At 40.2% G+C, this 13,727-nt stretch overlaps 1 protein-coding gene across 4 annotated transcripts in view; it reads left to right on the top strand.

Moving 5' to 3' along the window:
- Nucleotides 1-13,727, top strand: part of plppr5b (phospholipid phosphatase related 5b) — a 131,548-nt gene that overhangs the window by 67,251 nt on the left and 50,570 nt on the right. For all 4 annotated transcript variants that reach the window (XM_051940034.1, XM_022211001.2, XM_022211002.2 and 1 more), the window contains one exon: nucleotides 888-1,020. In XM_051940034.1, coding sequence (XP_051795994.1) covers nucleotides 888-1,020 — 133 coding nt within the window. The remainder of the gene's footprint in view (nucleotides 1-887; nucleotides 1,021-13,727) is intronic.

Raw genomic sequence — 13,727 nt, 5'->3', positions numbered from 1 at the left:
ACCATTAAAAAACATAAGTTTTGTAACTGTATTGTCACACTGTTGTTTGATTCCAGTTGCATCAGTAATTACTGACTCTTTACCAAATGAGTGTGATTTATTCTCATGTTTAGTTTTGGTCAGGCAGCATTGAAAGTGGTGGGTCTTGCTTCAGGTCTAAAACCTCAGTCAGTGATTGTTTCAGAGAGACTTGTGAAAATCTGGTTAATGTCTCCACAGTGTCTCTTTTCCACAGAGTCGAGGTTTCTGGTTTTGACCATGCAGCTGTTTGAATTTGGATTTTTTTGATTTTCATGTTCAGAAATTAAAAAAAAAAAAAAAATTCACTGTCGTATTTATTTGTTGAATTGTGAGTTACCAACGGTCCTGCTTTTGGCTTTTATTTCATTGTTTAAGTTTATGGGCTTTAATGTATTGCAATAGCCTGAATCTGACAGGTTGTTAATTATTATTAAACACACTTTGAACTGATGGAGCTCTGTGGGTTCCTATATGGTTTGGGTTCCTTTGAGCCAAGGTAAGTTTAGAGGCAGTAACAGGTCTATATCCAGGATACATCAGAGACAGATGGAACTGTAAACCAGCTCACATTTAAAACCTAGAAAAGCACTCAGACAGCACAGTACTCTGCCAAGGCTCCACCTCCTTGGTGGACTAAAAATGAAAAATTCCTCAGCTTATGGTGGGCTGGGTTCCTCTCTCCATATGTTTCTGTATATTCTACAGCTGTGTCTGTGCAGATGAAGCCCACTTAACAGTGACAAGAGCTCTGATTGGACAGAGTGTGACAAAGTGGTGCTGCCAGCACAAGCAGCTCAGACCTCACAAATACATGCTCTTATTATACTGTTTCCTCTGTTTTTGTCTCCAACCTTTGTTTCAATCAGATCACAATCACAGAGACTGTGCTGTTCCTGGTTCAGTACACATCCAAAGAGTTCGACCGGTCAGAGAAGACGCTGGCCACTGGAGACTGCTGTTACCTCAACCCGCTGGTGCGCAGGACCTTCCGCTTCCTTGGTAAGTCACAGGCACCAGTCGAGCTAGTGATCTCTGCAAATGTTTGTTTAAACTCTGCTGTGTGCTTTTAGATGCACAGTTGAACTTAACAGAAACATTTTATGGAAAGAATTGATGCTGACACACGAGCACCCATTCACACTTTAAAAAGCAGAATAGTTGTGGAACATTTTTGTGAGTGAGAGCGAACACAAGTCATTTTCTGGTTGCAGATATAAAGTCTGTACGTGTTGTCCCTGAAATACACCAGCAACATTTAATTGGTATATGTTGTGTCTTGGGCTGCACAGTGGTTTGGTGGTTAGCACTGTCGCTTTGCAGCTAGAATATCCCCAGTTCATGCACCAACCTAAGATCTTTCTGCATGGAGTCTCCATGTTCTCCTGTACATGTGTGGCTTTTCTCCAGGTTCTTCAGCTTCCTCTCACAGTCCAAAAAATGCTGAGGTTAACTGGTGATTCTACATTATCCTTAAATGTGAGTGTGAGTGATTGTTTGTCTCTATGTGTAGCCCTGTGATAGACTGTTACCTGTCCAGGTGTTCTCTTTCTTCACCCTCAGTCAGCTGGGATAGACCGCGACCATGAAGAGGATGATGTGGTGAATAGATAATGGATGGATGTTATGTTTTTCCCAATGCCAAACCCTCATTAACTTGTAACTCAACCTTGTCTTTGAATAAGCTGATAGAAAACGTAGATAGGCATTTAGACAAGGCATCTTCCAGGTTCGAGAAGAGTTGTGTCCAGAAAGTGGAGTGATATCACTCATTTCTAATTACTGCCACTCACATGGCTTCTGCGAAATTTCAGCTACGAAACCAATTTAATTTTGTTTCTAATTTGTTAATGGAAAAGGGTTTTTTGGTTCCTTCCCACTGATTGCTTGCTCATAGGGAATCCAAAGGCAACTTTGGATTGTTGGGTTCTCTGTTCGTTGTGTACAGTATGTTGTGAATTGGCTCTTTGCAAATAAAAATGAACTGAGTTGAATTGGATATGCCGTGCAACAGCAGATAGAAACCTGTACTTAGTGGTGTAAAAAGTTATTTCTGTCAAATGAACTGTGAAGACCGCCAATCTATTTCATATAATCAGATTTATGATTTTTCAAAGCAGAACCATAATACAAACTCATTTTCCCCCTTAAGTGGCACCTGCAAACTATTTAAGACAAGCTTCCACTTTCAGTGTTTTTACTTTTCTTTTTTTTGTATTCAGAATTTTCCACTGTGTATAAAAATAAATGTCTGCCATTTTAGCCACGGACAGCTTCATTCTAAAAAGATGTTCTAACTCTGTCTTCATCTCTGTTACATCTCTGTAAAGTGAACTTTCCAATGCACACACATTTTTTCACATGTACATGCACACATATCATTCAGCAAATGTGTTTGATACACTGGAGGTGCATACAGACAGGTAAAAGAGCAGAAGAATCTGCTTTCTGATGAAGCTCATACGGTCTTGGTGTGTCAAACACACTGCAGCACAGCTTTGGTCTTCCCTTGCCTTTTCTTATCCTTAAGTGAAAGCTCGAGATAAAGCTGCAGAAGAGGATTATTACCTAGATCCCTGAGGGGGAATCCACTTGGTGACCTGGCTTTACCCTTCCATTTACACATCCTGCCTGTAATTCACCTTCTCATTAATGTTAACAGGCCTCTCAATGAAGGCTAAAATTCCTTTTATCATTAGAGACTCACTGGAATTAGTTATCATGTATTATACACTGGGACAGTGGTGTATCAGAATAAGGATTACGTCTTTGTGTTAATTGATGTCAGATTTGAAGAGCCCTGCACTACGACTTCATGTTAAAGTTGTCTTCAGGAGGTTTCATGTGCAGAGCTTCTTTATATCTCTGTGATTCCTCAGCTGTGATGGTGCTGCACTGAGAATCCCACTGCCCCTGCTCGAGGAAACACTCATTTAAAGCGCTCTATGCAGGATTTTGAACAGGAATATATCATTCATGTAGCAGCAAGCCCCTGTCTTTTATTTAGATGTAGTCTGTATGGTGTCATCTAAACTACTCTGTTTTGGTAACTGATATGGCCACACATGCATGTCAGTGCATGGTAGTGCACATTGGTGCAAAGGAGTCTTTCCAATGAAACCGCTGGCTCTCCAAACACTTCTAAATAGATTGAGAGTCAGCCAGTTGCATTAAATTGAGCGAAGGTGCAGTCCCATGTTGAGCCAGGGTGCTAAAAATCCCACAAATGTAAAAAGAAATCATTGTATTTATCTATTATACCTTATTTATGTGCAGCTCTATTCTTTCAACTCAGTATGAGAGACTGTACAGCTGTTGAAGCTCTATTTTGCTACACATTCTGTGCTCGGTGGCTAATACTGTGGGTTTGGTTTCATCTGAGATGTTGGCACTTAAGCAATATCTGGTGCTTCTGAAAGGCTTGGCACAGAGCTTTTAAAGGAATATATTTGATTGGAGTCTAATTTTATGCTAAAACACGAGAACAGGTTCAACGACTAAAAGAAGTCAACAACCTGATGTGTGTGTGTGTGTGTGTGTGTGTGTGTGTGTGTGTGTGTGTGTGTGTGTGTGTGTGTGTGTGTGGTGTGTGTGGGTGTGTGTAAATGAGTGAAGAAACATTTAGTAAAAAGGGACTAAAGTACACAAAAGATGTCCTCATTATGCAGATTTATCATCCAATCCTCCCCTTTAGCCAAAAAACATTTGACTGCTGATACAAGTACTAAATAAAAAAGAATGGAGATCACGTTGAAACAGCCTCTTTGTGGACCAATTAATAGTACAGTACTGAGGCAGACAGAGTTTTGATGCCAGTAAACAGGTTATAGACTCCATTAGATGCTTTCACACCTCCATTTGATCCTACTATGATCAATAAGACAGGGGAAGAAGTTTGGATTAGAATGCCCGGCTGGTTAGGCATCTAATTGTTTCGCCTCCCTTGTTGTCCCATTTTAGAGGTTTTCCAGGCAGAAACCTTGGGGCAGACCTGGAACTTGCTACAGGGATGACACAACTTCTTTGATTTGGGAATGTGCCTTAGGATAAGGGAAATTTATGTTCCACCACTAAATGGTGAGAAAAGAAAGGCATAGTAACATTCATTCAAACGTCTGTGATTAGATGCCAAGAGCAACATTCCAGGTGCACTTTTTGACCACTAAGTGGTTTAAATCATTCACATAAGCATTTTATTTGTTTGCCTGCCTATGTTTCTTGTCCTCTTAAGTTCCTTTAGCGTTGGCAGCTTGGCAAATTACTTTGACAAGAGAAAATGTTATCATAACTGAGAGATCATAGACTACACTATAAAAATTTTCAACAGAAGTTTTCTTTTATGGTAATGTCAGAGCAAGACAATGTTGTACAGCACCCTTTGTTGGACTTTGTTGCGTCTTGCTGAGGTTGGTGGACGGTGTGAACACCAGGGATGATGATGGAAAGTCCAGTCTACTTTTTTACTCTGCCACAGACATACCGTCATGGAAAAAGTTATTAGATCACCTTTTTTTCTTCAAATTGTTGTTCATTTTAATGCAGTTGACTGCTAACCGGACTGTCTGCCCCTACAGTAAAACATGGGGGTGGATCAGTGACCGTCTGGGGTTGTTTCAGTCTGGGTGGAACAGGGACAATGAACCAGGTCATGTTTGGGGCTACTCTTGAAAACAGTCTTTGTCCATCATCTGGAAAACTCTTTCCTGCCTTCAATGACTGGATTTTCCCACAAGACAATGCCCCTTACCACACAGCAAGATCAGTTAAAGCCTGGATGGAGACCAGAACATTGGGACCATGCCTTGGCTGCTCAATCACCAGATCTAAATCCAACTGAAAACCTGTGAAAATCATCAAACGCAGAATGCAGAACCACAAACCCAAAACAAAGTAAATAAGTTAGAATGAGTGCAACAGGAATGGGCTGCTGTGACAGCAGAACAATGTCAGAAGCTGGTGGAGAGCATGAAGAGACGTATGGCTGCAGTCATCAGAAACAATGGCTATGGATCAGTACTAACTCCTGTGTGGATCATGGGACTAAAACAAACAGAAAAGAAAACATGGAATCCTAAAAGCTGTTTTTGGCAGAACAATGCCATAGATACTGATGAAAGAACTGAAGTGATTTTGGTTATTATCAAGAAATCCATGGAAATGTCTGATATCAGCTCTGAAATTAAACTCTTTTGTTGTTATCATTATGTCTGTCCAAACAAATGTACCTTTAGTTTTACCAGGCATTAAAATGAACAACAAATTGAAGAAAACGAGTGGTCTAATAGTTTTTAGCCATGACTGTATTTCAGTATGTTGAATATATCTAACACATTGATATATTTTGCAGATGTAAACCTTAAAAACCAACACCTCAAACATTTTCATTTGTAGAAATAATTCAGCTCAGAGAGTTTGCATTGCATGCTATGTTTGAGAGATGGAGATGGATGTATTTTTAATGGTACAAAAAGAGGTGCAGACAAGTGCCTCTACACTTACACTAAATGCCACTAAAACAAACTCCCTACGAGGTTCAGCAGTTTCTGTCTTTACCTAAAGAGTATATGATGGACTGTCAGTGTCTCTTTACAGTAGCATTAGCAACAGGAGTTATTTGAAATCACAATGTACTGTTGAACATACATAATCTTGAAATCCCATTATGTTCAGTGTGTCTGCCTGTGTGTACTGTATTCCAGTGCATTTAATCCATGACTATTGATAGCTACTTTTGGCAGACTTGTTGGCACAGTGAGCTGGCACAGATGAATGAATCCAGTGGAAACTCTGCTGTGCTGTGCTGTATGAAGTGAAAGGGTCTCCCTGTACTGTGAAGTTAGAGAAAAATGTTTCGGCAGCCTATGATTCCCCGACTTTTCCCCTGCTATCATCTAGTCATATTTATGATTTGTTTCATACATACCGGCAAAATACCAGTAAACATACTGACATTTCCATCAACCTCAGCAGTGTTTATTTTTCAACATTAGAACTTCTACACTTGTAGAAAATGAGCCAGCCACTCCCCTACACATTTCAACTGGGACAACAGAAAAAAACATCATCACAGCTTGAATTCTTCTGTCCTTCAGAGCATCTATGGTTAATGCTTGTTTCTGAAACAAAAGAAGGATGCATTATGTAGTGAATCGAGTGACAAAATCACAGTCAGGGTGACACATTGCGTCCAAACAGATGGGGTGCCAGATGGAAAACTGAACAGCTGTGGCTCAAACATCACATCACCACACTTATCAAGCTGAAAACATGCTGCTCTGTGGTTGCCTTCATGAGATACTCGTTCATTTTACTTGTTAGACCTTTTCCGACTCTGAACTATGATGTGTTACTTAACCTGAGATCATTGCATGATCTTGAAGCTACCTTGCTATGTATATGAAGACTGTTCATGGTTTGTGGTTAATCATTAAATTGGTGTTAATAATTTAACAGGCCACTAACAAATTAACTGCTCGGGCAGAAGACGATGGAAATTCATGTCAGAAAATGTATTGTTCATTAACTGTAGTACCTGATTGCAGCACTGTTTAATGAGATGGAAGACTGCAGCTTATTTGTGTACAACGCTTCAGCGACTTCAGGAGTTGGCTGTTTGGACTTTGGGCAGTTGTGTGTTGGCAAGCAGAAAGCATTGTGGAGGTTTAGCTAGCAATAGGGGACTATGACAAAGGCATCTGTGGTGCTACTGGGACAATGTTCCTTCTGCTATTTGCAACATAAAGATTCAAAAACTTCAGTGTGTTGCTGGACCTACACGAGAATATTTTCTTCAGTTGATATCAGTTGATGCTGCTCAGCTTGTTCTGCAGCATAGCTTCTGACAGAGCAGACTAACCCCAGGTGCAGTATCATATATTCCAGTATGAGGAGCACAATAGCTGGATGATAGTTAGCCTTAAAATGGAGAATGGCAATTGTTCAGAGCCCTCACCAATTTTTTTTGTGTGGTCATAATTCCAATGTCATGATGATGTCAGTGTCCAGGAACCTTGTCCAGAACCTTTCAGTGACTCTTTGATGACATCAATTTGTTGATTGCAACTCCACCACTTTTGTGTTCACTCTACTCTTCTGCTCTGTGCACACAAAGGTAACGTTTGAGTAGAATATGGTAGAACGATTGTGTGTTTGGCTCTGAGTGTTGTGGGTGACCTAAATGCTGATTGTCTGCTGTGCAGACACATACTGAACAGCACTGCTGCCACTGCTCACACTGCTACACCTTCCCTGTAGAAACACTGGAACGTCCTGCATTCTGATCACGGAGTACATCGTCCCTCATCATATCACGGTTCACTTTTTGCGGTCTCACTCTATCGCAGATTTTTAAATTGTATATATCTAATTTTGTATCGTGGAATTTTTTGTGGGATTTTGCAGTATATAGGTATTTTTATAGATTTATTATTTTAATTGTTTTGCGGTAAAATCAGCATTTTCTAGCTTAAAAAATTGAAAACGATAAAAAAAAATTTTTAAAAAGTAAAGCATATTAAAAATATTAAATCGCAATAAAATCTGTTGCATACAGCGCTGGGCTCTGATTGGCTCAGCGACTATAGCATCAGTCTCTTCTGTCTCCTGTGTTTAGCAGCATCCAGCATCATTCATCTCATCGTCATCATTCAAGTTGTGGTATATTCACTGATGAGTACCCGCATAGAAGTTCATATGCTGTTAAAATTACGTAGCTGCAAGAGTGTAGAAAGGGTCTGAAAGCACAGGAAGTGTTTACGAGACTGTGGGAAAGGTTTATAAAGCCTTAGAATATATAGAAATAACAAAATAACTATGGTCGCTACAGATTTTCGTCAGACGAGGGACCGTTGTATTTGCATGTGAGACACTACATGTAGAGATGAACAGCTCGTGTTTTACAGTCTATGTTTTTTTCTTTCACTGTTGCCATCGTGTGCTGTTATTGTTTCCATGATTAGCATCAAGATCTTTGCTGGGACGATGTTCGATCAACACACAAAAAATCTATAAGCACTTTCCCATACATGCAGAATACCATGTCATGTTCATGCACTTTGTGTTAATACAATATAGATGTAACTGTACGTCATGTTTTAATGAATTTTCTGAAATGTGCGTGGAATGGTATAAAATGGCATCATAATCGGTGAGAAGCTGTTACTCTTTTGCCTACAATGCTACATTGTGTCCTATAACTGGCATGCACAGACTAAATTCTTTCAGCAGAGTTGCTCCTGCATCTTTTCCTTTGTTTTTCTGCCCTCTCTGCTGATGTCAGAATGGGCCAGTATTCATACGTGACATGTTCTCTGTGCGTGCTTGCAATGTGCATTTCTATTTCAGCATGTGTGCCCAAGTGTGTCTATTCAGGCACGTCAGTACATGTGCTTGCATATGCTTGTTGCCCAACATTTACGCTGCTGCTCTAAAGCATTTCTGAATTAGAGCAGCATCACGTGAGCCCAGCCATCTTACAGCTCCACAGCCTCCCCTTTTCACTCAAGCCTGCCGTTACTTTACATAATGACTCACAGGGCTGTGCTGTTTGGGAAAGATTAAATTTAGAACACAGCCGAGGGTTGTGGCGCTCTCACACACTCGTCTTCAGCAGTATGTTTTCTACCTTTGTACATTTTCAGGCTTTGCTTTGTTGAACTTTAGATTTAGGAGGTTCATGCACAACCCGCTCTATAAGTGGCATTATGTAAAAGAGTCCAGATAGCATCAGTGTTAAACAAGATGTACATTTTTACAATTGTATCCGGTTTTAAAGTGCACCGGTATTATTTGTAAAAATCTTTTCAGCAATAGTCTTTCTATGTACACTACATAAAACCTATTTCTAAGCTTTTAGAAGTTAAATATTTGAACAATGACATCACTCTGATCAGGGTTTTCTAAATGACAGTGAAACGTGTGACATTAGAAGTTATGTATATCCAGACCAACTCAGTACCTCTTGATTTACACCCAATGCTAACTGTCAGTACCAGTTCAGAAAATAGGGTGTCTTCATCAGGTAAGACAGAAAATTAGCCTGATTCAAGTTCAAATGCTGAAAAATAGATATGGGTCAATTTATATTTGTGGGTAAATGGTACCATAGTTGATAGGTATCAATAAATTTTTACTGCAGCAAGAAGATCTCCGGTTCAAATCCCAGCCTGGGCCTGGGATCTTTCTGCATGGAGTTTGCATGTTCTCCCTGTGCATGCGTGGGTTTTCTCCAGGTACTCCGGCTTCCTCCCACAGTCCAAAAATATGCTGAGGTTAATTGGTTACTCTAAATTGTCCGTAGGTGTGAATGTGAGTGTGATTGTGTGTCTGTATATGTAGCCCTGCGACAGACTGGTGACCTGTCCAGGGTGTCCCCTGCCTTCCCAGTCTTTTCTTCAGGAGGAAATGATATCATCAGGTCATGTGATCTGGAATTAACACACTTCCGAGAGAGGTGTTTTTGTAATGAGGAACTTAGTTGAAAGTGGTTTCTTGAACACAGATACAATCTTTTATTTTCCGTAAAAAATTTGATATATTGCCAAAAATATCTGTCATGATTATCTCAACTTAATAAAAAGAACATAATCTAAACTATTTTTGATCAGGTCATTTTTATTGTTTAGCTAATTAGGAGGTGTTTTTTGTTAAATTTGGATGGTTATTTCGTTGAGATTTTAGGGATATCCAGTCATTTTTTTTAATTAATGACTGTTTCTATAATAAATAGCTTTTGACTTTGTAATGACATGATCATAATGAACATAAAAACATTATTATTATAATTTTTTTTTTTTTTACTTTAAAAATGTATGCAAGATATATGCCATGGACTTCAAAAGTCCCTCAATTATATATATATACATATATATATATATATATATATATATATATATATATATATGTATGTATACATTGACCCACATTAATTAATGAATGATTAGAAATTCCTGAGGCTGACTGTGTTAAGCTACTATAGGCTTCATAAAGCTTGGAGACTGACGGCAGATTTTTGGGACATACAAGAAATGCAAACCATACCACACCAGACCAAAGTCTTGATTTGTATGATTCACCGAACCATCCACTGGACTCACAGTAGCAGTGTCACATTCATCTTTCAGTCAGAGCAGCATCTCCAGACTCCTCAGTGTTGCTGATGTTAAAGTATTTCTGGCTACTCCTGTCTCTCCTTTTATTCATCATGTAGTTTTTCTTGATCTCAGCCTTTCTTCTTACTTGTGACAGGTGTTTTTTTTAATGCTGACAGAGTGTTTTGACATGGAGGGATGTTGAGGGTTCTAAAGAGCATAATTTCATATAATCTACAGGTAATTTAAATGCCACAAAGAGGCTCTCACTCTTCCTGAACCACCTCCATCCAAAGCATGTCTTGATTAAATGTACAAACTTAAGGCTGCTAGAAGCTGTGTGAGTTTATGTGTATGTCCCCTGGTGCTTTGTTCTCACTGACATTTCATCATCAATGATACAGAAACCATATAACTTTGCAGTGACTGTAATGAAATCAGACGACACATCCAACCTGAAAGTCACGCTGATTAGCCATCACAATGGTGCAATACCACCACTGCTTAACTTTTCATAATCAGCCTTCCCTGTAATTCATTTCTCCAGTCATTCCTAAAACTCTCCTTGACTGCTCATCAAGAAGAGCTTCACATACAGTATTATTACCACAGTCTTCCTTCATCATCTCGCTGTCCAAATGCAAAGTTAGATTATGTAATAATTCTGCATAAACATTCATAAATCCATTTCAGCATACATTTTCCCTGCAACATCTATGCAGCGGAGTATTTTTGCTTTTACTCAGATCTTGATATTCAACGCCGCCTGCTGCTCTTGGTTTCTACCTATAATGTGTGTGTGATAAAATGTTGTGTATGAGCACGGGAGGTGTCTGAGAAACTGTGATAACTTTGAAAATGACTGGGTTGTGCATCACACTGCAGCATTGTGGAGACGCTGGCACTAAATCAAAGAAAAGGTGCATTGCTTCAACACTGTTTACCCTCCAGCACACACAGATATACCCCAAGATACAAGGTTCCCATCATGCCTTTGAACAAAAGCATGCATGGCTACACAGTGACTACACAGTAGAGACAAGCAAGCTGAATTAGATTTACGCCCTAATAAGCAATTTTAGTTGACCCTGTCCCAAAGCCAGGCAGGATCTAGAGGAGTAGGGGGCTTGGGCTGTTAGTCATCCATAAGTCCTCCACAAAACACATACTGCCCACATTTCCATGTTTACTGCAAAGGAAAGTGGGACAGCGCTAGAACAAAGATCTGTGTGAGGAGAGCTCAGCGACTCACTGCTGGACAACATCTATTTGATACTTGTTATGAAATGGTTCTGTCAGCATTTGGAGCCTTCCGCTGCTCATCTTTGTGGCTGCTGGAAAATGAGACTCTTGGGAAAGAAGGAGAAAGATGTGCCTGCTGCTTGTTTTCATTAGTATCTTTCATCTAAATGCACACCAAAGCCTGAGTCTAATCATTTTGGAGTAGCACAAACACTAGACAGTGATTGGGAAAGCTGATACTGTTGCCCCAGTGAGTCATGAATCCTGGACATCTGTGTGTGTGTGTGTGTGTGTGTGTGTGTGTGTGTGTGTGTGTGTGTGTGGTGGTGGTGGTGGGGGGGGGGTAATTATAGGGGTTGTGGGGACCTAATGTCCTCACAACCATAGGAAAACCAAAAGAAATGTCATTTGTGGGGACCTCATTTGGGTCCCCATGAGGGGAAACAGTGTTTTGCCATGTTATTGTTACTGAAAAAAGTAAAAGTGCAAAAATATTTCTTTAGGGTTAGGCATTGTTGGGAGTCAATTCTAATGAATTGACTCCCATTCATTAGATATGAATGGGAGTCAATGGTAAGTCCCCACAATGATAGGAATACACAGTGAGTGAGTGAGTGAGTGAGTGAGTGAGTGAGTGAGTGAGTGAGTGAGTGAGTGAGTGAGTGAGTGAGTGAGTGAGTGAGTGAGTGAGTGAGAGAGGGAGAGAGAGAGAGAGAGAGAGAGAGAGACAGAGTTGTCTGACTGAGGCCGGGTTCTTGTAGGAGGAAAGCAATTGTTTCTGTTAAATCCCTTCAGTCATTGAGACGTACAGCCTGGTTTGGTGAAGAGCAGCATGAATACACAGCGGTACCTGTGTGTTTGGTATGGGTCATCAGTGGGGACTTGCATTACTGGTATGGACCAGTAGTATGATTCCCTACAGAGAGGGGGCCTGTTTTATGCAGCATCACATTACCCCCCCACGTCTGTGTTTCTTGCAGTGCAGTCACGTGGGATAAGTGAAGTCTGTATTTCACTCAAATTTACTGACATTACGGCTCGGATGTGATGTCAAATCTGTGCAACATCCGCTGTTGTCACAGAATACAGTGTGATACCTGCTCTGTCCAACATGCTGAACTGACAGTTCAACTCAGTTCAGTTCAATTTTATTTATATAGCGCCAACTACAGTTCAGACAGTCTCAAGACGTTTTACAGAACCCATATGTCTGAACCCCCAGAGCAAGCCCTAAGGCAACAGTGGCAAGAAAAACACCCTTTTAACAGGGAAGAAACCTTGAGCAGAACCCAGCTCTTTATGTGGGGGAACCATCTGCTGCTGGCCAGCGGGTTGAGAGGGACAGAAGAGATAGAGGGTGTGGAGGATGGAGAGGGACAGGAGAAGAGGAGGGAGGGGAACAAGGAACAATTGGATCCATGCATGATAAGACAGACGATACATATAAAATACAAGCTAACATTGAAACTGATTCATAGTTTACTGTTAGGGTGGCATTAAATATATTACGTATATAGCTGGTAGTAAAATTCGAACAGTGTGTAAGAACAGTGTTGCTAGGACAACATCATTTGAACTTAGCCTATGTTGTAACAACGCTGTTGTTAGGGTCTCGTTAGGTTTCGGCACAAAAATCACTTGGTTAGGTTCATGGAAAGCTTGTGGTCTGGGTTAAAATGATCACTTTTAACGTGGTATGTAGTCGTCATGGCAACAGTAAATATGTCAAGGCAACAACGTGACGAGAGAACAGCGATCAGCGTTGTCGGGACAACGGGCCTTTAGGGCGTTTGTATTAAGCTTGTTGAAAGATAGACGTCGAAAAATGTTTCTTTCCGCGTGCTGCTACAAGTCATCCATCTCAGTGTCCTCTGAAATTTGCCTCTTCTTGTTGATCTGATTTAGTCGTTTCCGTGAATAGTCCATAGACCTGCTATGTATAGGTCTACTCCTGCATTTGCACCTAAATATTTTCAGTAATTTCTACCGCAGCCTACATAATTCGACTGGGAAGGCAACAAAAAGCCAAAAAAAAAGCCAAAACAACAACTATATAGCCCCCCAGTCACTGAGATGCAGATTCACACAGGACTAGTATTATCCCTGAATGTCGGTGTTTAGCGAAATATGATAGGTAATTTGCTGAGGAATTTTTACGTCACAAATTGCAGACATGGAGCATTCACATGAGATTAAGATCACAGACATCCTCTACAATTATTACAAATCATCATTGGTCCCGAGGTAATACTAGTCCCATGCGAATAGGGCTTTATTTGAATGATTTATGTCCCGTAGTTTCACTTTTTTATTGTTTTACGAAGAACTTTCCCAGTGTTTTAACACCATGTGTGCTTTTTAGAAGGTCAAGGAAAGGCA

This window comes from Acanthochromis polyacanthus, chromosome 20 (genome assembly GCF_021347895.1).
Source record: "Acanthochromis polyacanthus isolate Apoly-LR-REF ecotype Palm Island chromosome 20, KAUST_Apoly_ChrSc, whole genome shotgun sequence".
NCBI classification, from domain to species: domain Eukaryota; kingdom Metazoa; phylum Chordata; class Actinopteri; family Pomacentridae; genus Acanthochromis; species Acanthochromis polyacanthus.
Note: the sequence above shows the minus strand (reverse complement) of the source record. Positions and strands in the feature narration are given on the sequence as shown.